Below are 17,150 nucleotides of genomic sequence, written 5' to 3'. Positions count from 1 at the left end.
AATGGGCACGGACAACAGGGGGGGGCAGGGCAAGAGTGGGGGGGGTTGAGGGTATCGTGGATATAAGGACACATATGTAATATCTTAATCAATAAAAAATATATTAAAAAAATGTTCAAAAGGTATGTGCATATAATATTTTTTAAAATATTTTTATTGATTTCAGAGAGGAAGGGAGAGGGAGAGAGAGAAGCATCATTGATGAGAGAGAATCATTGATTGGCTGCCTCTTGCACGCCCCCCACTGGGGATCAAGCTCACAACCTGGGCATGTGCCCTTGACTGGAATCGATCCAGGGAGCCTTCCGTCCGCAGGCCGATGTTCTATCCACTGAGCCAAACCAGCCTGGGGTGTAATATTTTAATTGTAACCTCTAGGGTAATAATTAAAGGAGTAATCTATATATATAAGATCCTAATATGCAAACTGTCCCTGTGGGAGTTCAACCAGGAGATTGGTCCCTTGCTATGATGTACGCTGACCCCCATGGGGCAGCATGGAACAAAGGAAGGCCCCAGCCAGCAGCTGGCAGCCAGGGAAGGGAGGCCCCGGCCGATAGACAGAAAGCCCTGATTGGTCCTGATCACCAACCAGGCCTAGGACCCTACCTGTGCACGAATTTCATGCACTGGGCCTCTAGTGAGTGTATAAACTCCAAGGAATGGGGGAAAAGGAGAATAATAAAAAATAATCAATCCCAATATAGGCAAAAATAAGAGAAAAAACAAACACAGAACAGTGGCACAAGGAGATGACATGCTTAAATCCAAAGGTATCAGTCACTACTTTAAAAAGAAATGGACTAAAAGCTCCAATTTAAAAGTTTGACAAAGGTTAGATGAAAAAAAAAGAAGTCAACTAAATGGTGTTTTTAAAAGACAGATACAGAACACAAGGATACAAAAACATTGAATAACAATCTGTATCACATATGGGAAAAATGGAATGCAAGGAGTCCGTTTATATTAAGTTATTATAATGTATAACAAGAATGACATAGACATAGGGTGTGAGTTTTGTTGTTATTTTTGTTAATCATCACCTGAGGATATTTTTTCCAGGTGAAGAAAAATGGACTAGGATGGGAGGTATAAAGAAATATGGATTTTAGCTGTTTTTGGAGGAAGAAACCAAAACAACTACTAATGGAATTAGCACAGAGATTGTGAGTTTTGGATTTACAGGAAGAGGAGTGAGTGGTGAGGGTTCCTCCTTGGAGTACTTTCTTATCATCGTCATGGTTTGCTTAAGCATCTGGCCTACATCTTCCACGCATCAGGAGCTACACTGTATTCTCCAACAAAGACGATGAAGTAGTAGTCAAAGGATTTTAATGAAGAGGTAAAGATAGGTTGTAAGTAGTTTATGGAATAAACAACTGTTTTTCTGACAATTTATTATGATGAACAATTACAAATGCATTTATAAAACAACTGTGTTTTGATTGCAGCAAGGTATGATAATTTCAATTTTGGTCCAAATCACTATGAGTCAGCCTTAAAACCTTCAGAGCACTCTGTACACATCCCTACCTAATAACAGCTAAAATCACTTCTCAGCAGAATACTGATGTACTAAAGAAGCAAGACAAATGATATCTTAGGCAGGCATGAATTTCAATTAATTACTAAAACATAAAACAAAACTCAAACGTAGTAATGAAAAAGGGAAATCCTTCCTTTATCTAAAACCAATAAACAAGCTATACTAACGTACAGATTTAGGTAAAGCACGTAATTTTAATCCCTATATGATGTGGAAAATATTTTTATCTTTATAATATATCATGAATAAAATTCTATACTTGTGAAGTTTTGCTCCTTTATTACCATCTTTTTCTATAACATTAACTTTTTACTTTCAAAAATGAGTAAAAGCAACAAAAATAAAATGACCACTCACGTCATATGTTAGTGAATCTGCTTCATTAGCCACAGTGAGGCCTGCCAATTCTCCAAGTCCCAGTTCATTTTCAAGGGCTTCATCTGCTCCCATGATGAATGACTTCCCAGAGGAAGGAGGAAATGTCAGTGCTTCCACTGAAAGAAGACAAAAGAAACAAAAAAACACCTCTATAGAGTCAATAATTAATCTCATAAGGGCATGTCTACATTTGATTATTTTAAAATGCTTTTAAACATAAAATTCAGTGAGCAGAAAATCCCGAAGAATTACTTGCTTTTTTTCATATCATAATCATAGCTAAAGGTGTCATGTAATTAGAAAAATAAAACATGAAACAAACCCAATCGTTATTGTCCTTTCTTTTACACTACACAAAAAAATAATGTGTATAAAGGAGAGTCAGTTTTCCTCACATGATAGTTCTTGCTAATTACCAAAATTATTTCTATCAATTATTAAACATATATAGCAAGTAATTCTGAACACTGTTGGTCTCATTCAAATAAAATTGTTAATTCTATAACTTAGAGGAATGCAGAAAATTTCAAATAAAAATGGTACGAATGAAACGTGCTGATAGGAGGCAAAACTATTACGCAGCAACAGAAATCAGGATACCCTCTAAAGAGGAGAGAAGGGATAGTGATTAGAAGGACTTCTAGGGTCCTGGTCATGTCCTACTCCTTGGCCTAGAGGCAGTGGTGACATGGTTGAGTTCCCTTTGTAATAGTTCACTGAGCTACACTTTGGTGACTTCAGCAGTTTTCTGTAGGTATGTTATATTTCATTTAAGAATGCTTATTTTAAACAAAAATTCTTAAAGTGTCCATTTGAACACTTTTCTTTAGTTTCCAACTGTGCTTCAAGATGTCATATTTATTTTGTGATAAATATAAATACCCTTACTTTATAACACTGTACATATACCAATCCAATCCCTTTAGTCACCATCACAGAAGAACCAGTTAAAAGTAAAATGCTAAATTTATTATATAAAACAAAGATTTTATTTAATTTGACCAATAATAAAATGTCACTTTTTATAAATGCAAACTGTCAGAGGTGGTCACTCTGTAGTTTTCTATAGGTGGGTGGTTACTTCACTGATAACAAGCATTTATGAGCTCATTAGATGAATTTAGTAGTTTAAACTTTGGCTGTTAAAGAAATAAATTTTTTCTTAAAAGTAACAAATAGATTTATTAATTAGTATATGTAGAAAACTGAGTTTACAAGGTGTTTTTCAGCAATAGACTCATTTCTATAATTTTTTTTCAGTCATAAATATTTGTCAAAGAAATGAAAGAATAGCTTTGTGCTTTTAAAAATAGTAGTGGCAGAAACTCTACTGAAGAAACTTGTAAGAACAAAGTGGAGTACAAACTAAGTTATTTTCAAACCACCATGCTTTAGTTATTATTAAAGCAGCAATAATACAAATGGGTTTTACCAAAACATACCATATGTCCTCTGAGGAAATTCAAAGAACCCTGAACATTTACTAATGATAAGGGGATTATTTAAATTAGAAAAGCAATTTTCATGCCAAAATTTCAACCACAAGATTCATGCAAGACTGAGACTAGGTCTCCAGCCAGGTGTTTTGTTTTCTACCATTTTCATATAACTTTATTCAGATGTTAAACAAAAATTACTCCTACAAAAAAAGACAGATTTGTGGGATCTGACCATACGTATTGTTTGGGTAATTTAGCTAGTGCTCGAGAAATGGCCAAGAAAAGCCTGAAAACACATACCAGTGGCTAAACTAGCAGCCTTGAGGGTTGAAGAGAGAAAGCAACAATAGGTATAACCTTATTTGATTGCTACGATTTCTTAGAACTTAAGACTATAATGCATCTTAAGTATGGCACTGCCTCCTCAATTAATAAAATAAAAATAAAGAAATGTATATAGCACACAAAGGCCATGGAAGCTTTTATCTGAAATGGCAAAGATGTTCTAAGCTAGAATTTAGAGTTGGTTTTTAAGTTTGTGTACCCATTTGTAGGTCTTAAAGATTGAAGTTGGAATCAAACCCCAGTGAATATAAGATAATCTAGATTTGGGGAACGAAAGTATTGGTAGAATACAATTCTTCTTATAGAGAATATTTTCTAATAGGAATTTAGATATGTATATCCAAGTGCTTTTTGTGCTCCAGAGTATCATAAATACTCGCCTTCATCTGCTCTATTTATTTCATGTTCAGGAAGCCTGGAGCTGCTGGGTCTGGAAGGTGAACCCACAGATGGCTGCAATGAAGGAAGTTCATCAACATCTCTCAAATTAGCAAGCATATCTTGTAGTTTTGACCTATTGGGCCCTAGCCCAAAAAAGGGAGGGAGAGAACAAAAGAGAGGATATAGAATTATTCAACTGCATTGAAATGGTGCTATAAACTTTATTCACAACTGCCAACATCCACTTTTAAAGCTACCCTACTATATTAAAAAGTAATTATTTTCCAAACTTTCAAATTATTTTAAAAGTTTATTTCTTGAAAAGGCATTTTACATTTATTTTTAAAATTAAGTTAATGAAATATCATCACTATTTGTATGAAAAAAATGTTCATGTGCAATTTCAACCATTAAAAACAATATTCTATCATTATCGCATATTGGTCTAAATTCAGACAGACACCACAGACTGTGAAGCTATTGCTGTATACCAAATTAAACAATAACATCACTTTTTGTTTGTTTGCTTAAATTAAGTTGCATTCATTGCCTGACATCCTGAAGCTACGGTACCCGAAGTGAAGTCTCATGCCCTGCTGATTACTTACCTGAAACTTGATTCTTCATTCTCCCACATCCCTGTTTTGACTGTTTTATATAGGATAGAGGCTGAAACAGATCTTCGGTAGTTTTTCCTGTTATAAGTTTAATTAAGAATGGGAAATCTTACCCATAGTCCGTTATGTTTTTTTCCTATACCAGCATAAGCAATTTTAACTAATACCTAGAAATATATTTCAAGACAGCATGACTGGAGTACACAATTTGACTGGAAATATATCTACTAGACCATATTAAAAGAATTCAATCTTTCCCAATGAGTAAATAGTTCAATTAATAAAATATGTATAGATTATAAATTAATGCTTCATTTATCGATTCAAAGTTTTGTTTCAGTTCTTTTTATCGTCTTGACTTGTTCCCAGACTACCATTTATCCAGATAATATGAACTGACAATGAAAACAAAATGTGCTGAACCTGTCTATAGCCTCTCCAGCTTCAAGAAAAGACATTAAAATTTTTCCCCAGAGAGTCATTTTTCCTCATCATACTAAAAAACTTTATGCTTTATGCCTAAATACTGATCATAATCCCTACATTCAGGAAATAACTTCTATTAATAGGAATACTGTTCCAGTCAAATGGTGCAGTTTTAGATCTTAAAGTGCTAAATTTCAACTACAGCAATGCCTTGATATTTGACAAGAACTGAACAATCAATATAATAGTATGTGGGTTCTATGTAAGTCCTGATACCATTCCAATTTAAAGATCTTTTACATTTCAAGACATTATTTCAGCATAATGACTTAAAGAGATATATCATCTTTAACTCAATCTAAAAATTAAAATATTCTTTTTCTCATATATGATATACAAATTTTCCTCAAAATTTCAGTTTAAAGGGGTTGGTCAGCAATTTATTTGGATAAAATGTACAAAATATTATTTTAATATTTATATTGATTTAATTTATATTGAGAAGACATCAAATGACATCATCTCTCAGTTATGTAATGGTTGGCACAATGATAACATCAAAAACGGTCACTGACTTTTATCCATTCAAACTTACTTGTAAATTCTAAAATATTTTAAATAAACACTTAAATGTTTTCCAATAACTACCAGGTTATAAAAGAATGTCCTAACAGAAGTGACTGGTTTTTGATAAGCTTTAGCATCATTACAAAAAGAAAAAATATATCCTTCCAGTCTTCTACAACTTTTAAATACATGTTTTACTAAACTGGATTTTAATCTCACTTTACACTACTTTAATATCCCAAAGGATGAAATTCCTATTGCCAAAAAAGGAAGACCCACATTCATACTGTCAATAAGAGGAAGCACAAGGAGGTAGTTTCACCTTGTTCTCCTAAAAAGGTGTTTAATGTTTTCAGGGATGTTTGAAAGCTTTTGTATTTCCACTTTACAGGCTTAACTAGAGCTATTGCTAAACTTTATTAATAGTTTGCATAGTGAATTATATATATGATTCACAGGGCTAGAAATTTAATTTTAGCTTCTATTTTTCATGTGGCACACATTTTATTGAAAACAAAAAAAGCTAATTGGTAATGTTATAAATGGAATTGGCCAAAAGTTTTAAATTAATAAATACTTTTAGAAATTGTATACTTGTGCCCTGTATAGCATATAATGGTGAAAGCAAATGAACTGTGTGTTATGAACACATAGAATATTCAGGGGTAGAAATTAACTTTCTCTCTGTCTCTTAATTCTAAAATTATAAGCAATAATTTTGGTGGATTGCCACAGGGTCAAACTAGATGAGATTTAAATTGTCTAAAACTGTCAACAGTGAAAAATCATTATTGTAATTTAAGTACAAATATTTTTAAAAATCAAATTATCACTATGTTTGAATACATAGTCCCACACTCTCATGAGGCTCTGGATTTATTACTGAAATATGTTATGATTCCACAATAATATGCATAGTTTTTCTTTTTTTTTAAAGTTCATAATTGAATAGCTAACCATTTAATTTCAACCCCTGAGAGCAAGTGAAAAGGAAAGAGGTCAGGAGTAGAAAAGAAAAAGAGTAAGTAGTTTTAGGAAAACATTGAAAAAAAATTGGGGGATATGAAAGAGGCAAGATTTATGATTTACAGATACAATGTTTTCCACTTACTCTTCACCCCCTTTTTCCCCTTTCTCTCCTTTTTGTATTGTTCCTTGAGTTTGGTAATTACTCCCTGGTCCACATTCCAAGCTTCAGGCATGAGACACTGGTCTTCCTTTTCTAAACAAAGTAAAACAAATGAAACAGCCTTTTTCAATGAAATATTAAACACTGTAAGTCAATAGTTATGAATGACATAACTATTTTCTTCTTTGTATCATTAACTTAAAAAAAGACATTAGCTATATGTCACACAAAACACAGTATCTAAGAAATGGTGACCAATTCAATTTCCTAGGTAATAATACTAAATTTCTCTTGAAAGAGACATAGAAAAAAAGCACACACACCTGGAAGATGTGACTTTTATTAAATTAGGCCCCAAAATGCTATAATCAGGAACCCCTCATTTTCATCCCATTTTCTGAATTAAATTAGGACTGAATCACAAATTTTTATTTATTTACATAATGAGAGATTATTATTAAGAGATTATACAAATAGACTTCAATGATCTTTTCATTTGGAAAATTTTATGTTTTTGGCATGTGTTCATCAACAAATGACCATTTTTATTTTATAGGACTTATAAGGAATACTTGAAAACTTAACCTACATCCAAAATTTATACAATTTAATCAATTCCTTAAATGGAAACAAAGCTTCTAGTAAGAAAAAAATTACAATCACTAATTTTCACTATTTTGGGAGAAGAAAATTTAAAGAATAAACGTTATATATATATTACACTTACTATAAAATAATTTATATACTATATAATGTCATGTGTTAGCTCAGAACTCTCGCTTGAACTCAAGACTCATATATCCAACTGCTCATTCTACATTTCCATTTGGAAGCCTAAATAGTATCTCAAACTAAACAAACAAAATCAAATTCCCAATCTTCCCCATCCAATCTGTTCTATCCACAGGATTCCCCATTTAACTTGCTGCAATAGTTGTCCTCTCGCCCCACCAAGTCTATTATCAAGACTGGTTGCCCTGGGTTCTTTATATAGCATCCAGAGTAATGCTTTAACATAAAAGTCAGATCCTGTCATCCTTGTGTTCAAAACCCTACATGATTTGGTCACTTCTTACTATATTCCCCTTAGAAAAACTCTGCTCCAGCCACTCTAGCTTCCTTGAATTCCTCAAGCATATTACGGCTGCTGCTATCTTAGGGCGTTTGCTCTGGCTTTCTTTTTCCCAAACACTTTCTCCAGATACCATATCCCTAACTTCCCTCATCAAGGCTTTTGCTCAAATGTTATCCTCTCATGGCACTTACCAGTATTTATTTTAAATTGTAATCACCCCACACCCACCACTCTCTATCCGCCTTATTCTGTTCTACATTTTCTATTTTCCATTGCATTTATCATCTTCTGACATACTATTCATGTACTGTGCTTAGTGCCTATATCCTCATACTAGACTGCAGGGACAACAGGGATAGAGATCCTCACCTAGAACACTTGCCACACAGAAGGCATTTGATCAAGATTTGTTGAATGATTGGACTAAACCAAAATATGCCAGAATAAACAGTAATCTGTTGGGTGGCTTCTGGATCCTCAATTGCCTTCAGTTGTGTGATTTTAAATTAGTCTTAATTTTTTTAAAATAAAAACATTATCCTTATCATAATCTTAACTAGACTTATAATAACAATAGCAATGAAAGGTCATAGAAATTGTGTGGTACAATCTATTTACTTGGCAGAAACTAACAAGATTCTTAACCTAAGCATATTCACCTTTTTAGGGGTGTGAGGAGGGATAAAGGAAGCACTTAAAATGGTTTAAATGTCCATTCAACTACACAGGATTTGCCATTTAGTTTTGTTAATTGCTTAAAAGTGGAATGCTTTGATTTAGAAGTATAAAACACATAAGATCAACGTCCTGGTAAAGAAACCTCCAGTTGACTGAAAGATTCCATTCACTCATATTCATAAACAAAAATACCCAGTGCACTACTAAAGAGTGCAACAGCTCAGATGTGGGAACAGTGCCTCAGATTTTCACCAGTAACTTCGTAGCAGGCTAGGTTAAAATGTACACACGGGTATCATATAATACTAGAGGCCCAGTGCACAAAAATTTGTGCACTGGCTGGGGAGGGGGGGGTGTCCTTCAGCCCCACTTGTGCCCTCTCACAGTCCGGGACCCGTCGGGAGATAACCACCTGCTGGCTTAGGCCTGCTCCCCGGATGGCAGATGGCAGGCCCGATCCCTCGGTGCCTGCCCTGCCTACCCGGGTCACGCACACGGCAGGGCCAATCCGGGGGTTGGGGCACCGACCCGGGTCGTGCACACGGCAGGGCTGATCCGGGGGTTGGGGCACCACCCTGGGTCGGTTCGCATACAGACGCCTGCCGTCCCGGGTCGCAGATAGCAGGCCCAGATGGCGGTGGGGCAGGCAGGATGGCGCTGTCTCGCCCTGCCTGCAGTATGCAAATTAGCCGCCATCTTTGTTGGCAGTTAATTTGCATATCATGCTGATTAGCCCATGGGAGGCGTAGCAAGGGTACAGTCAATTACCATGTTTGTCTATTATTAGATAGGATGTGGGACCATAACTCATGCCTTAAAGGTAAGGAAATTACATATGGGACAGTACAGCTGTCTTTGAAGGAAAATGAATCCCAATCACCACTGCAATAAGAATGGCAATGAAAAGGGCCAACTATTATTATTCAGATGTATGACTCCTTAAAGAAAAGACCTTTGTGTTGCACAGTGATCTAGCTATATTGGTAGAGTTGTTGCCTGAAATATCTGAATAACTTGATATATAAGCACATTAGGGAATAAGACAGAAGAGAGACTCATTTCACTTTAACTTCCTCTGATTTCCAAACTTTGTTCTGGGGAGGGGGAAAAGGTCAGTCACTGAAATAGCCATTATATTCGCCATATTATGATTTTAAGCGATTATCCCAAATAATTCTTCAAATATTTGCCATGAAAAAGAAGCGGTATTAACATTATCAGATCCCTGAAGGAAAAGGGACAAGAAAGTATTAGGATAGTTATTCATTCTCTAACCTTATCAGTCTTTAAAGTGCATAGACTGTAAACTAAGGTTGTTCTAAAATTCTTTAACCTCAAGAAAATTTTCTCTCATTCCAAAACACTTGTTTTAACTCCTGTTAGACATTTAAAATAGTAAACACGCTTAGAAGAATTCACACACAAAATCTGATGCCTTGTGCAAACTGACAAAACCTGACTGGAATGATAAATACAATTTTTAAACTTTATTTCTTTTTGTACAGAAGATGCCAGAGATGAGCTCTCTAAATCCTCTAAAACAGCAATTTTCAACCTTTTTCATCTCATGACATACACAAACTAATTACTAATATACTGCAGCACACCAAAATAGATATGGTATTTTTTGCCCATCTGACAAAAAAAAAATAGGTATAATTTTGATTCGTTCACACTGACAGCTTTTGCTGTGTTGGCTGATATCATTTTTTCTTTTATTTGACAATCTAAGAGAAAAGAGATCAGTGCCCCTGACTAAACAGTCAGGTATTGTATGTTTTAAAAATTCTTGCAGCACATTGCTGCTCTAATACATTGTCATATTCAATTTCCACAAAATCTAGATTTGCAAGTTTTACTATCTAGGCAGAAAATAGAAAACATTCTGTATGTGAATTCAAATTATTTTCATACTGTATTCATTTTTTAAAATGAAATAATTACGTATACAATCTTCTTTAAACACACACACACACACACACACACACACACACACACACCCTAGACAAAAGGTGATGGTAATAAAAAGTTCATTGCATCAACATTTCAACTTATAAGAGATTTAAAGTGTTCTTTAAGATGTTTCCCTCCTGAAAAAAATATTTGTTTCTTTTCTTTACATAATGTCTCTGGTTGGATCCAGTACCCTTCCTTACCCCAGTCTGTTCCGTCACCTGCACTTCTAGATTCACTGTCGCCTTCCTCTGATGTAACCAAGAAGTCAAACTCCTTTAGAGCTTCTTCTGTATCTCGATCGTCACTGCTCTGAGGCAATGCTTTTTTCCTAACAATCTATTGAGAAAACATGCCAAATTAAAATGTATTATGGAAGTAATTTAAATAAAGGAGAAGGTACCCCTTTACCATTGAGTGACAAAACCCAATTAATTGTTTCCTTCAGAAAGTGTATTTTTGTAATACCTATTCAACAGTTGAAAACAGATGTCTCTTTAAAAAGTGTATAGATTTTAATATTATACATTTTAAAGTAGTAATTTAAATTTTGTTCAATGATTTCTTACTGTAAATAAACTAATGGAGTCATATATTGAAAACACTGGAATATAAGACACCTATTTAAATTAGATAGATAAAAATATGTCCTCTATTATAAGAAACACAACCAAATCTTGTATTTCTTGGATACAGTTTGTCCAAAGAAAGAAACACTTCATGAAACATTGCAAGAGCTTTCCGAATATAACCATGATCAATTTTAACTGTAATATATCATTCCCTTATAAAATTTACAATCACAGAAACTACAAACTCAGTAATGAATTCCTTAGACTTAGAAACTATTCTGTTTGTGGGTGGGGGGGGGGGGTAGCGGGAGGAATAGGAAAGGAATTCCCATTATTATTTCTACTGTCCCAGCCTTGCATCAATTTTCTCCAATAACTCTCTATAATATTCAAGTTTTTCCTAAAATATGGATGTTTCAGAGTGAGACTTGACTTAGATTTAATAGCAAATCTAGTAAGGGCTGTAATATCTCATTTTTATATATTTAGGAATCTCTGGAACCACAAATCCAGTTGGAAGATTAAAACTTAGCCTTAATGTACGCAGAGATGATTTTTTAAAACAACACATTTTTATTGGTTTCAGAAAGAAAAGGAGAGGGAGACAGAAATATCAATGATGAGAATCGTTGATCAGCTGCCTCCTGCATGCCCCCTACTGGGGATAAACTTGGGCTGTGCCCTGACTGAAAATCAAACCATGACTTCCTGGTTCGGAGGTCCACGCTCAACCACTGAGCCATACCAGCTGAACCAAAGATGATTTTTGAGATCTATATGCCAATACTTTTTATGAATTATCTCCTTTTTGGTCACCTCCACAACCAGAAGCCCAAACAAATTAGGACAACTGATTTGCAGCTTCTTTTGAAAAAATGGACTCAGTATCTCCACTTCTTCAGACCTCAGCTTCTTCACTTCATGTAAAACAGAAATAGCGTGATCTGATCAACTTCATCACTGGACTATTTTGAGTAGTTTAAACATATAATGGTTCAACATACAGATCAATGGGTCAGACTAAATACCTAGAAGTAGACCCTAAGGGATAACGATTACCTGACTTGGATGGCCCTGCTCTCATGCTCATGACTGATACCACTTGTCAATCACAGCACTCAGAGCCTCAGGAATCCTTCTCAATGCACACTCCAGGAAGCTACTATCAATAGAAGAAAGCTGGCACAGTGGATGAAACCTACTCTGCATTTCCTAGTATATAGGAAAACTGAATAGGAGAAATCAAGGATTCTTAAATGATGCTAGAATAATTGGTTTGACTATTTAGAATATTTCCCTAAAATCAAGAAATGCTATAAAAATATCTGGAACCGTAAATTCAGAGTCTAAATGTATTTTCAACATTAGTTATTACTAAGTATGGTATTAAGTCACTAAAATAACTCTTTGGGGGGGAAAAACTGTTTCTAGGTCTCATCTCCTCTATATAACCTAACGAAGAAGGAAGATAAATGGCAAGATGAAAACCACTGTCTGTCAAGTATCCCATTTAAACAAATAAACAAAAACTCCTGTATTTTTAATGGTGAGACATAGAAAAAAAGTGAACTGTGGTTACCAATGGAGAGTAGATTAGTAAATGGGAATGGATGGAGTTTATTTTAATAAGCATGTATTACTTTTCTTCCTTATATCTAAGGTTCCACCCCATTCCTGCCCAGAGAAACAATAATCTGGAAATAATAATTTGACAGTCTCTGATGGAAGCAGAGGGCATAAAGAACAAAGAAGTCATACTTAGAAAATACTTATAGTTAAATATATCATTTTCATATTGTATCTCATATTCTTCACAAAATCCTCTGGGGAGATGGGTGTGTATTATAATCCTCATTTTACAAACTAAAACGTTTAGCCTGAAGGATTAATAAGCACAAATAATTAGTAACAGAATTGGGACTTAACCCCAAGGCTTTTGACTTCAGGTTCAGTCTGCTTTCTATTACCTTACATTCCTCCTCCCTCTTCTTAAATAAAAGTGGAAGAGGAAATGTGAATATTTTCCTAGTCAAAGCAAAGCATGCTTTCATCTCTTACTTTAAAAATAGGAGAAAGAAAAGGAGGTAGAAGGAAGAAGAGAAAGAAAGGAGTTGAAGAGGAAAAAGAAAAAAGAAGAGGGGAAAGGAGAGGATAGAAGGGGATAGAATAGAGAAGGGAAGAGAAGTGAGAAAAAGCAATTTAGACACACCTCTTATTGTAAGAAACTACCAAGGGAAAGTCAATACACTTACAAAGATGTAAGCAAAACTACAGAAAAACCCTAAACTAGCTTGAAGAAACCTAATGGAAGAGTTCTGAAAGTCTGTAGAACTTGTCTACCAAAGCAACCCGGACAAGAAGAAAACTGCATCAATTATCAATTAGAGTTGATGCCAGTCGCCATTAGGCACCATAATGGGTCTGTCAATTCTATTGTCTTATAGCAGCGAATAACACTGCATTGTTATAACACACAATGTTTACCATATTCACCTGCTCTATAGAAATGTTGAAATGTTTAATGAATTAACAAAAAATGAGGCCCTTAACAGAAAGCTGCTATACTAAAAATACTCCTGAGTGTACAATAAATACTAAAAACTTTTATACTGCTTCAAATTTATGAAAAAAATAAAGTTACGGGTTTAGGTTGAAAGATATGTATTATTTTTACAGTATGCATATGAGTCCCTAAAAATAATTATATCTGAGTTATCCAACTCACTGTTGAAGTATCAATGATGCTTTTCTCTCGTCCATCAATGTCATCATCTTCGTCTTCATCACTGAAATCTGCAGCTGCACTTTCAGGGAATTTGAAATTATCCAGCACAGAGGCAGAATCTGTTAACTCAGATTTCCTGGTTTAAAACATGTACACTTTGCTCAGTTAATTTTTTAAACTCAACATAAGAATTAATCTGTAATATGATGCACTACCTTCTGTTTATATTGTAACGACAATTCCTCAAATAACATTATGAATGACATTGATTCTTATCCATGAAAGTATAATATAGGAAGTGATTACTTTTTAAAGTACTTTGCAACCCTATCTATTTAGATTAATGGTAATCTAATGTAAAGAACCCCTCCTAATTCAGATGTATTTTGATCCTAGGCTAACTTTCATGTATTTCTTCTTTAAAATATTTTTTCTCTCTACCACAACTTTATTCTATTCTTTTCCTCTATGCTACTCTTCCTGTGACACATAAGTTTCTATAATATGCCCTAGCCAGTTTGGCTCGGTGGATAGAGCATCAGCCTGCGGACTCAGGGGTCCCAGGTTCGATTCCAGTCAGGGGCGTGTGCCTTGGTTGCGGGCACATCCCCAGTGGGGAGTGTGCAGGAGGCAGCTGATTGATATTTCTCTCTCGTCGATGTTTCTAGCACTCTATTCCTCTCCCTTCATCTCTGTAAAAAAATCAATAAAGTATTTTTTTTAAGTTTCCATAACTAGAAAATATGTCATTTTTCTCTGATGCTATCTTATATTTCTGAGCAGCTGACGAGCTGAAAAAGAGCAAATGTGCACATCACGTTACTAAATACAATATATTATTCAAATCAACATTTCTACAAAACTTCATCTTATTGGTGAGCATTAAACTTTTGGAAATGATTTCAAATATGTAAGATTTTAATTTATTTCCCTAGTAAACAATTTCCTAATGACCAGAAAGGATGATTTCTCTCTAGTTCATTTTGAACAATAATAGATACAGAGGCAGAGCTGCCTCAAACAGATTGTCAAACTGCAGCGGGAAGGCCGGGGAGGGTTGGGGGGCAGGAGGTAGGGGGGTAAGAGATCAACCAAAGGACCTGTATGCATGCATATAAGCATAACCAATGGACATAAGACACTGGGGGATAGGGGAGGCTAGGGGACTGTCTAGGGCCGGGGGGAAAAAATGGACACATATGTAATACCCTTTGTAATACCTTAAGCAATAAAAAAAAAGAAAAAAATCTTTTAGAAACGAAGGTATGTCTATGAAAAAATATAGCCACACTATGGATGAAATTTTCAAGACAAATAATAAATTTCAAATTTGCTGGAAGCTACGTTTGAGGTTTTTCCACCCTATTCTTCATCTCTACATAATTAGATATTCAGAATAATATCCTTGTCAGCTTCAAAAGATAGGTCAGACCAAAACACAAGACAACTAAAGTGGTCTTTTCTGAGGCCTTTATACTGACTTGTTAACCCTTTTCAGTGGTTCTCAACCCTCTGGCCCTTTAAATACAGTTCCTCATGTTGTGACCCAACCATAAAATTATTTTCGTTGCTACTTCATAACTGTAATGTTGCTACTGTTATGAATCGTAATGTAAATATCTGATATGCAGGATGGTCTTAAGCGACCCCTGTGAAAGGGTTGTTCGACCGCCAAAGGGGTCGCGAGCCACAGGTTGAGAACCGCTGCTTAGGTAAAACTAAAAGCAAGAATGCCTACATTGTCTATGTCTACATAGAGAAACAATCTACATCTCACATTTATAAAAACAATTTAATGTAGTTTTAATTATTAATGAATATATTTAAGAAGACCCTAATGACATCTGTTTACAAAAGTCATATTTTTGAACCTTTACCTAAATCTCATAATTTTAGTTTATGGTCCAGAGAACAGAAACTATGTTCTCACTAGAACAGCAATTTTCAACCTTTCCCATGTCATGGCACACATAAACTACTAAAATTCTGTGACACCAAAAAATTTTTGCCAATCAGACAAAAAAAAGGGTATAATTTTTATTCATTCACACCGCATAGCTATTGTTGTGTTGGCTGTTATCATTTTTTCATTTGACAATCTAAGGGAAAAGCCATCAGTGCCCCTGACTAAATAAAAGTGGCTAAGATAAGGTTTACTTCTTAAAAATTTTAACTGAATTTCCAAAATAAGATCTTTTATGAAGTTCTAATAGTAAGTGACTAAGCTTTAGGGATATAAAAATCTGCATAAAACCATAAATTTCAAGCAAATACCTTAAATAAAAAATATTCTTAAAATATCATAAACTCTAATCACTACATGTTATCTTCTAATAAATGAATTTTAAACCCCTATTAAACCTTATTATAATTATTTCTGTAGCAGTATCTAAAAGTACAAGTACCATAAATATCACCCATAAACCAAATATATTTAATAAAAACTAAAGTTATAGCTAGAACACTTTCCAGACAAAATACTTACCCAATCATTGCTGTATCTTTAACTTCACCTTCTGTGCCATTTATAAGTGAGTCCTGATTTTTGTCATCTTCTCTGTCCGTGACATCACTTGAAAAGCCCAACAAAGCTCTCACTCGTTTAGACTTCACATCTAGAATAGTATCTGTGTATCCCACCTCCTGTAGATACCTGTGTATAAAGATGATCCTTACAATTCAGCCATACTGGATCAGCATTCTATAACTTAATACATAAATAAAAGTATTTCTTTAAATTCAATGCCTGCATAGGGTTTAACAGAATAGTACCATGCTAGTATGACTTGCTAATAAATAATCTTCCAGCTGCAGATGGAGCTGTCTCTTGCAGTACCAGTCTCTACCATCACTGAGAAAAATCAAAGAACTATACAATACACCATTCATTATATTTATCATAAAAAGAAACTGTTTCTTAATATACCTAATAGCACATTCTTTCTTCTAGGCAGGGTTGGAGCAATCTCACTCTCAGATAAATTACTATTTTATGATAGTGGTTGTTATACTCAGTAGTCTTTTTACATTTCTGATGTAAAGTGTCACTGTTTAAGATCTAAAGAGAATGTTTCTGGCATACATAATTTCCTCTATGACATACAATAAGACAGTATAATCCAAAGAGTCACTTCTACAGAAGGAACACTTCTATCCTGGGACAATTGTAAAATGAAAAATGCAGACCACAATTCAATTGTGGAATGTGTAACGCCTGGGTACACAGGAAGAGGGGCAGCAGCACAGAATAAAAGAGAATAGGCTTTGTATTAGCCTAAATGGGTGTAAAGCCCATTTCTGCCATTTTCACTGTTACTTT

At 34.6% G+C, this 17,150-nt stretch overlaps 1 protein-coding gene across 2 annotated transcripts in view; it reads right to left on the bottom strand.

Annotated features, from left to right (window-relative positions):
- The window catches only part of STRN (striatin), an 84,270-nt gene that overhangs the window by 21,143 nt on the left and 45,977 nt on the right, over positions 1–17,150 (bottom strand). For both annotated transcript variants that reach the window (XM_015572574.1, XM_015572573.1), the window contains exons 5-11: positions 16,317–16,484; positions 13,832–13,967; positions 10,738–10,873; positions 6,811–6,921; positions 4,698–4,784; positions 4,089–4,232; positions 1,904–2,040 (exon numbers count right to left, since the gene is read on the bottom strand). In XM_015572574.1, coding sequence (XP_015428060.1) covers positions 1,904–2,040; positions 4,089–4,232; positions 4,698–4,784; positions 6,811–6,921; positions 10,738–10,873; positions 13,832–13,967; positions 16,317–16,484 — 919 coding nt within the window. The remainder of the gene's footprint in view (positions 1–1,903; positions 2,041–4,088; positions 4,233–4,697; positions 4,785–6,810; positions 6,922–10,737; positions 10,874–13,831; positions 13,968–16,316; positions 16,485–17,150) is intronic.

The sequence above is a fragment of the Myotis davidii genome, unplaced genomic scaffold (genome assembly GCF_000327345.1).
Source record: "Myotis davidii unplaced genomic scaffold, ASM32734v1 scaffold1149, whole genome shotgun sequence".
In the NCBI taxonomy this organism is placed as follows: Eukaryota; Metazoa; Chordata; class Mammalia; order Chiroptera; family Vespertilionidae; genus Myotis; species Myotis davidii.
This window is presented reverse-complemented; position numbering and strand designations above follow the sequence as displayed.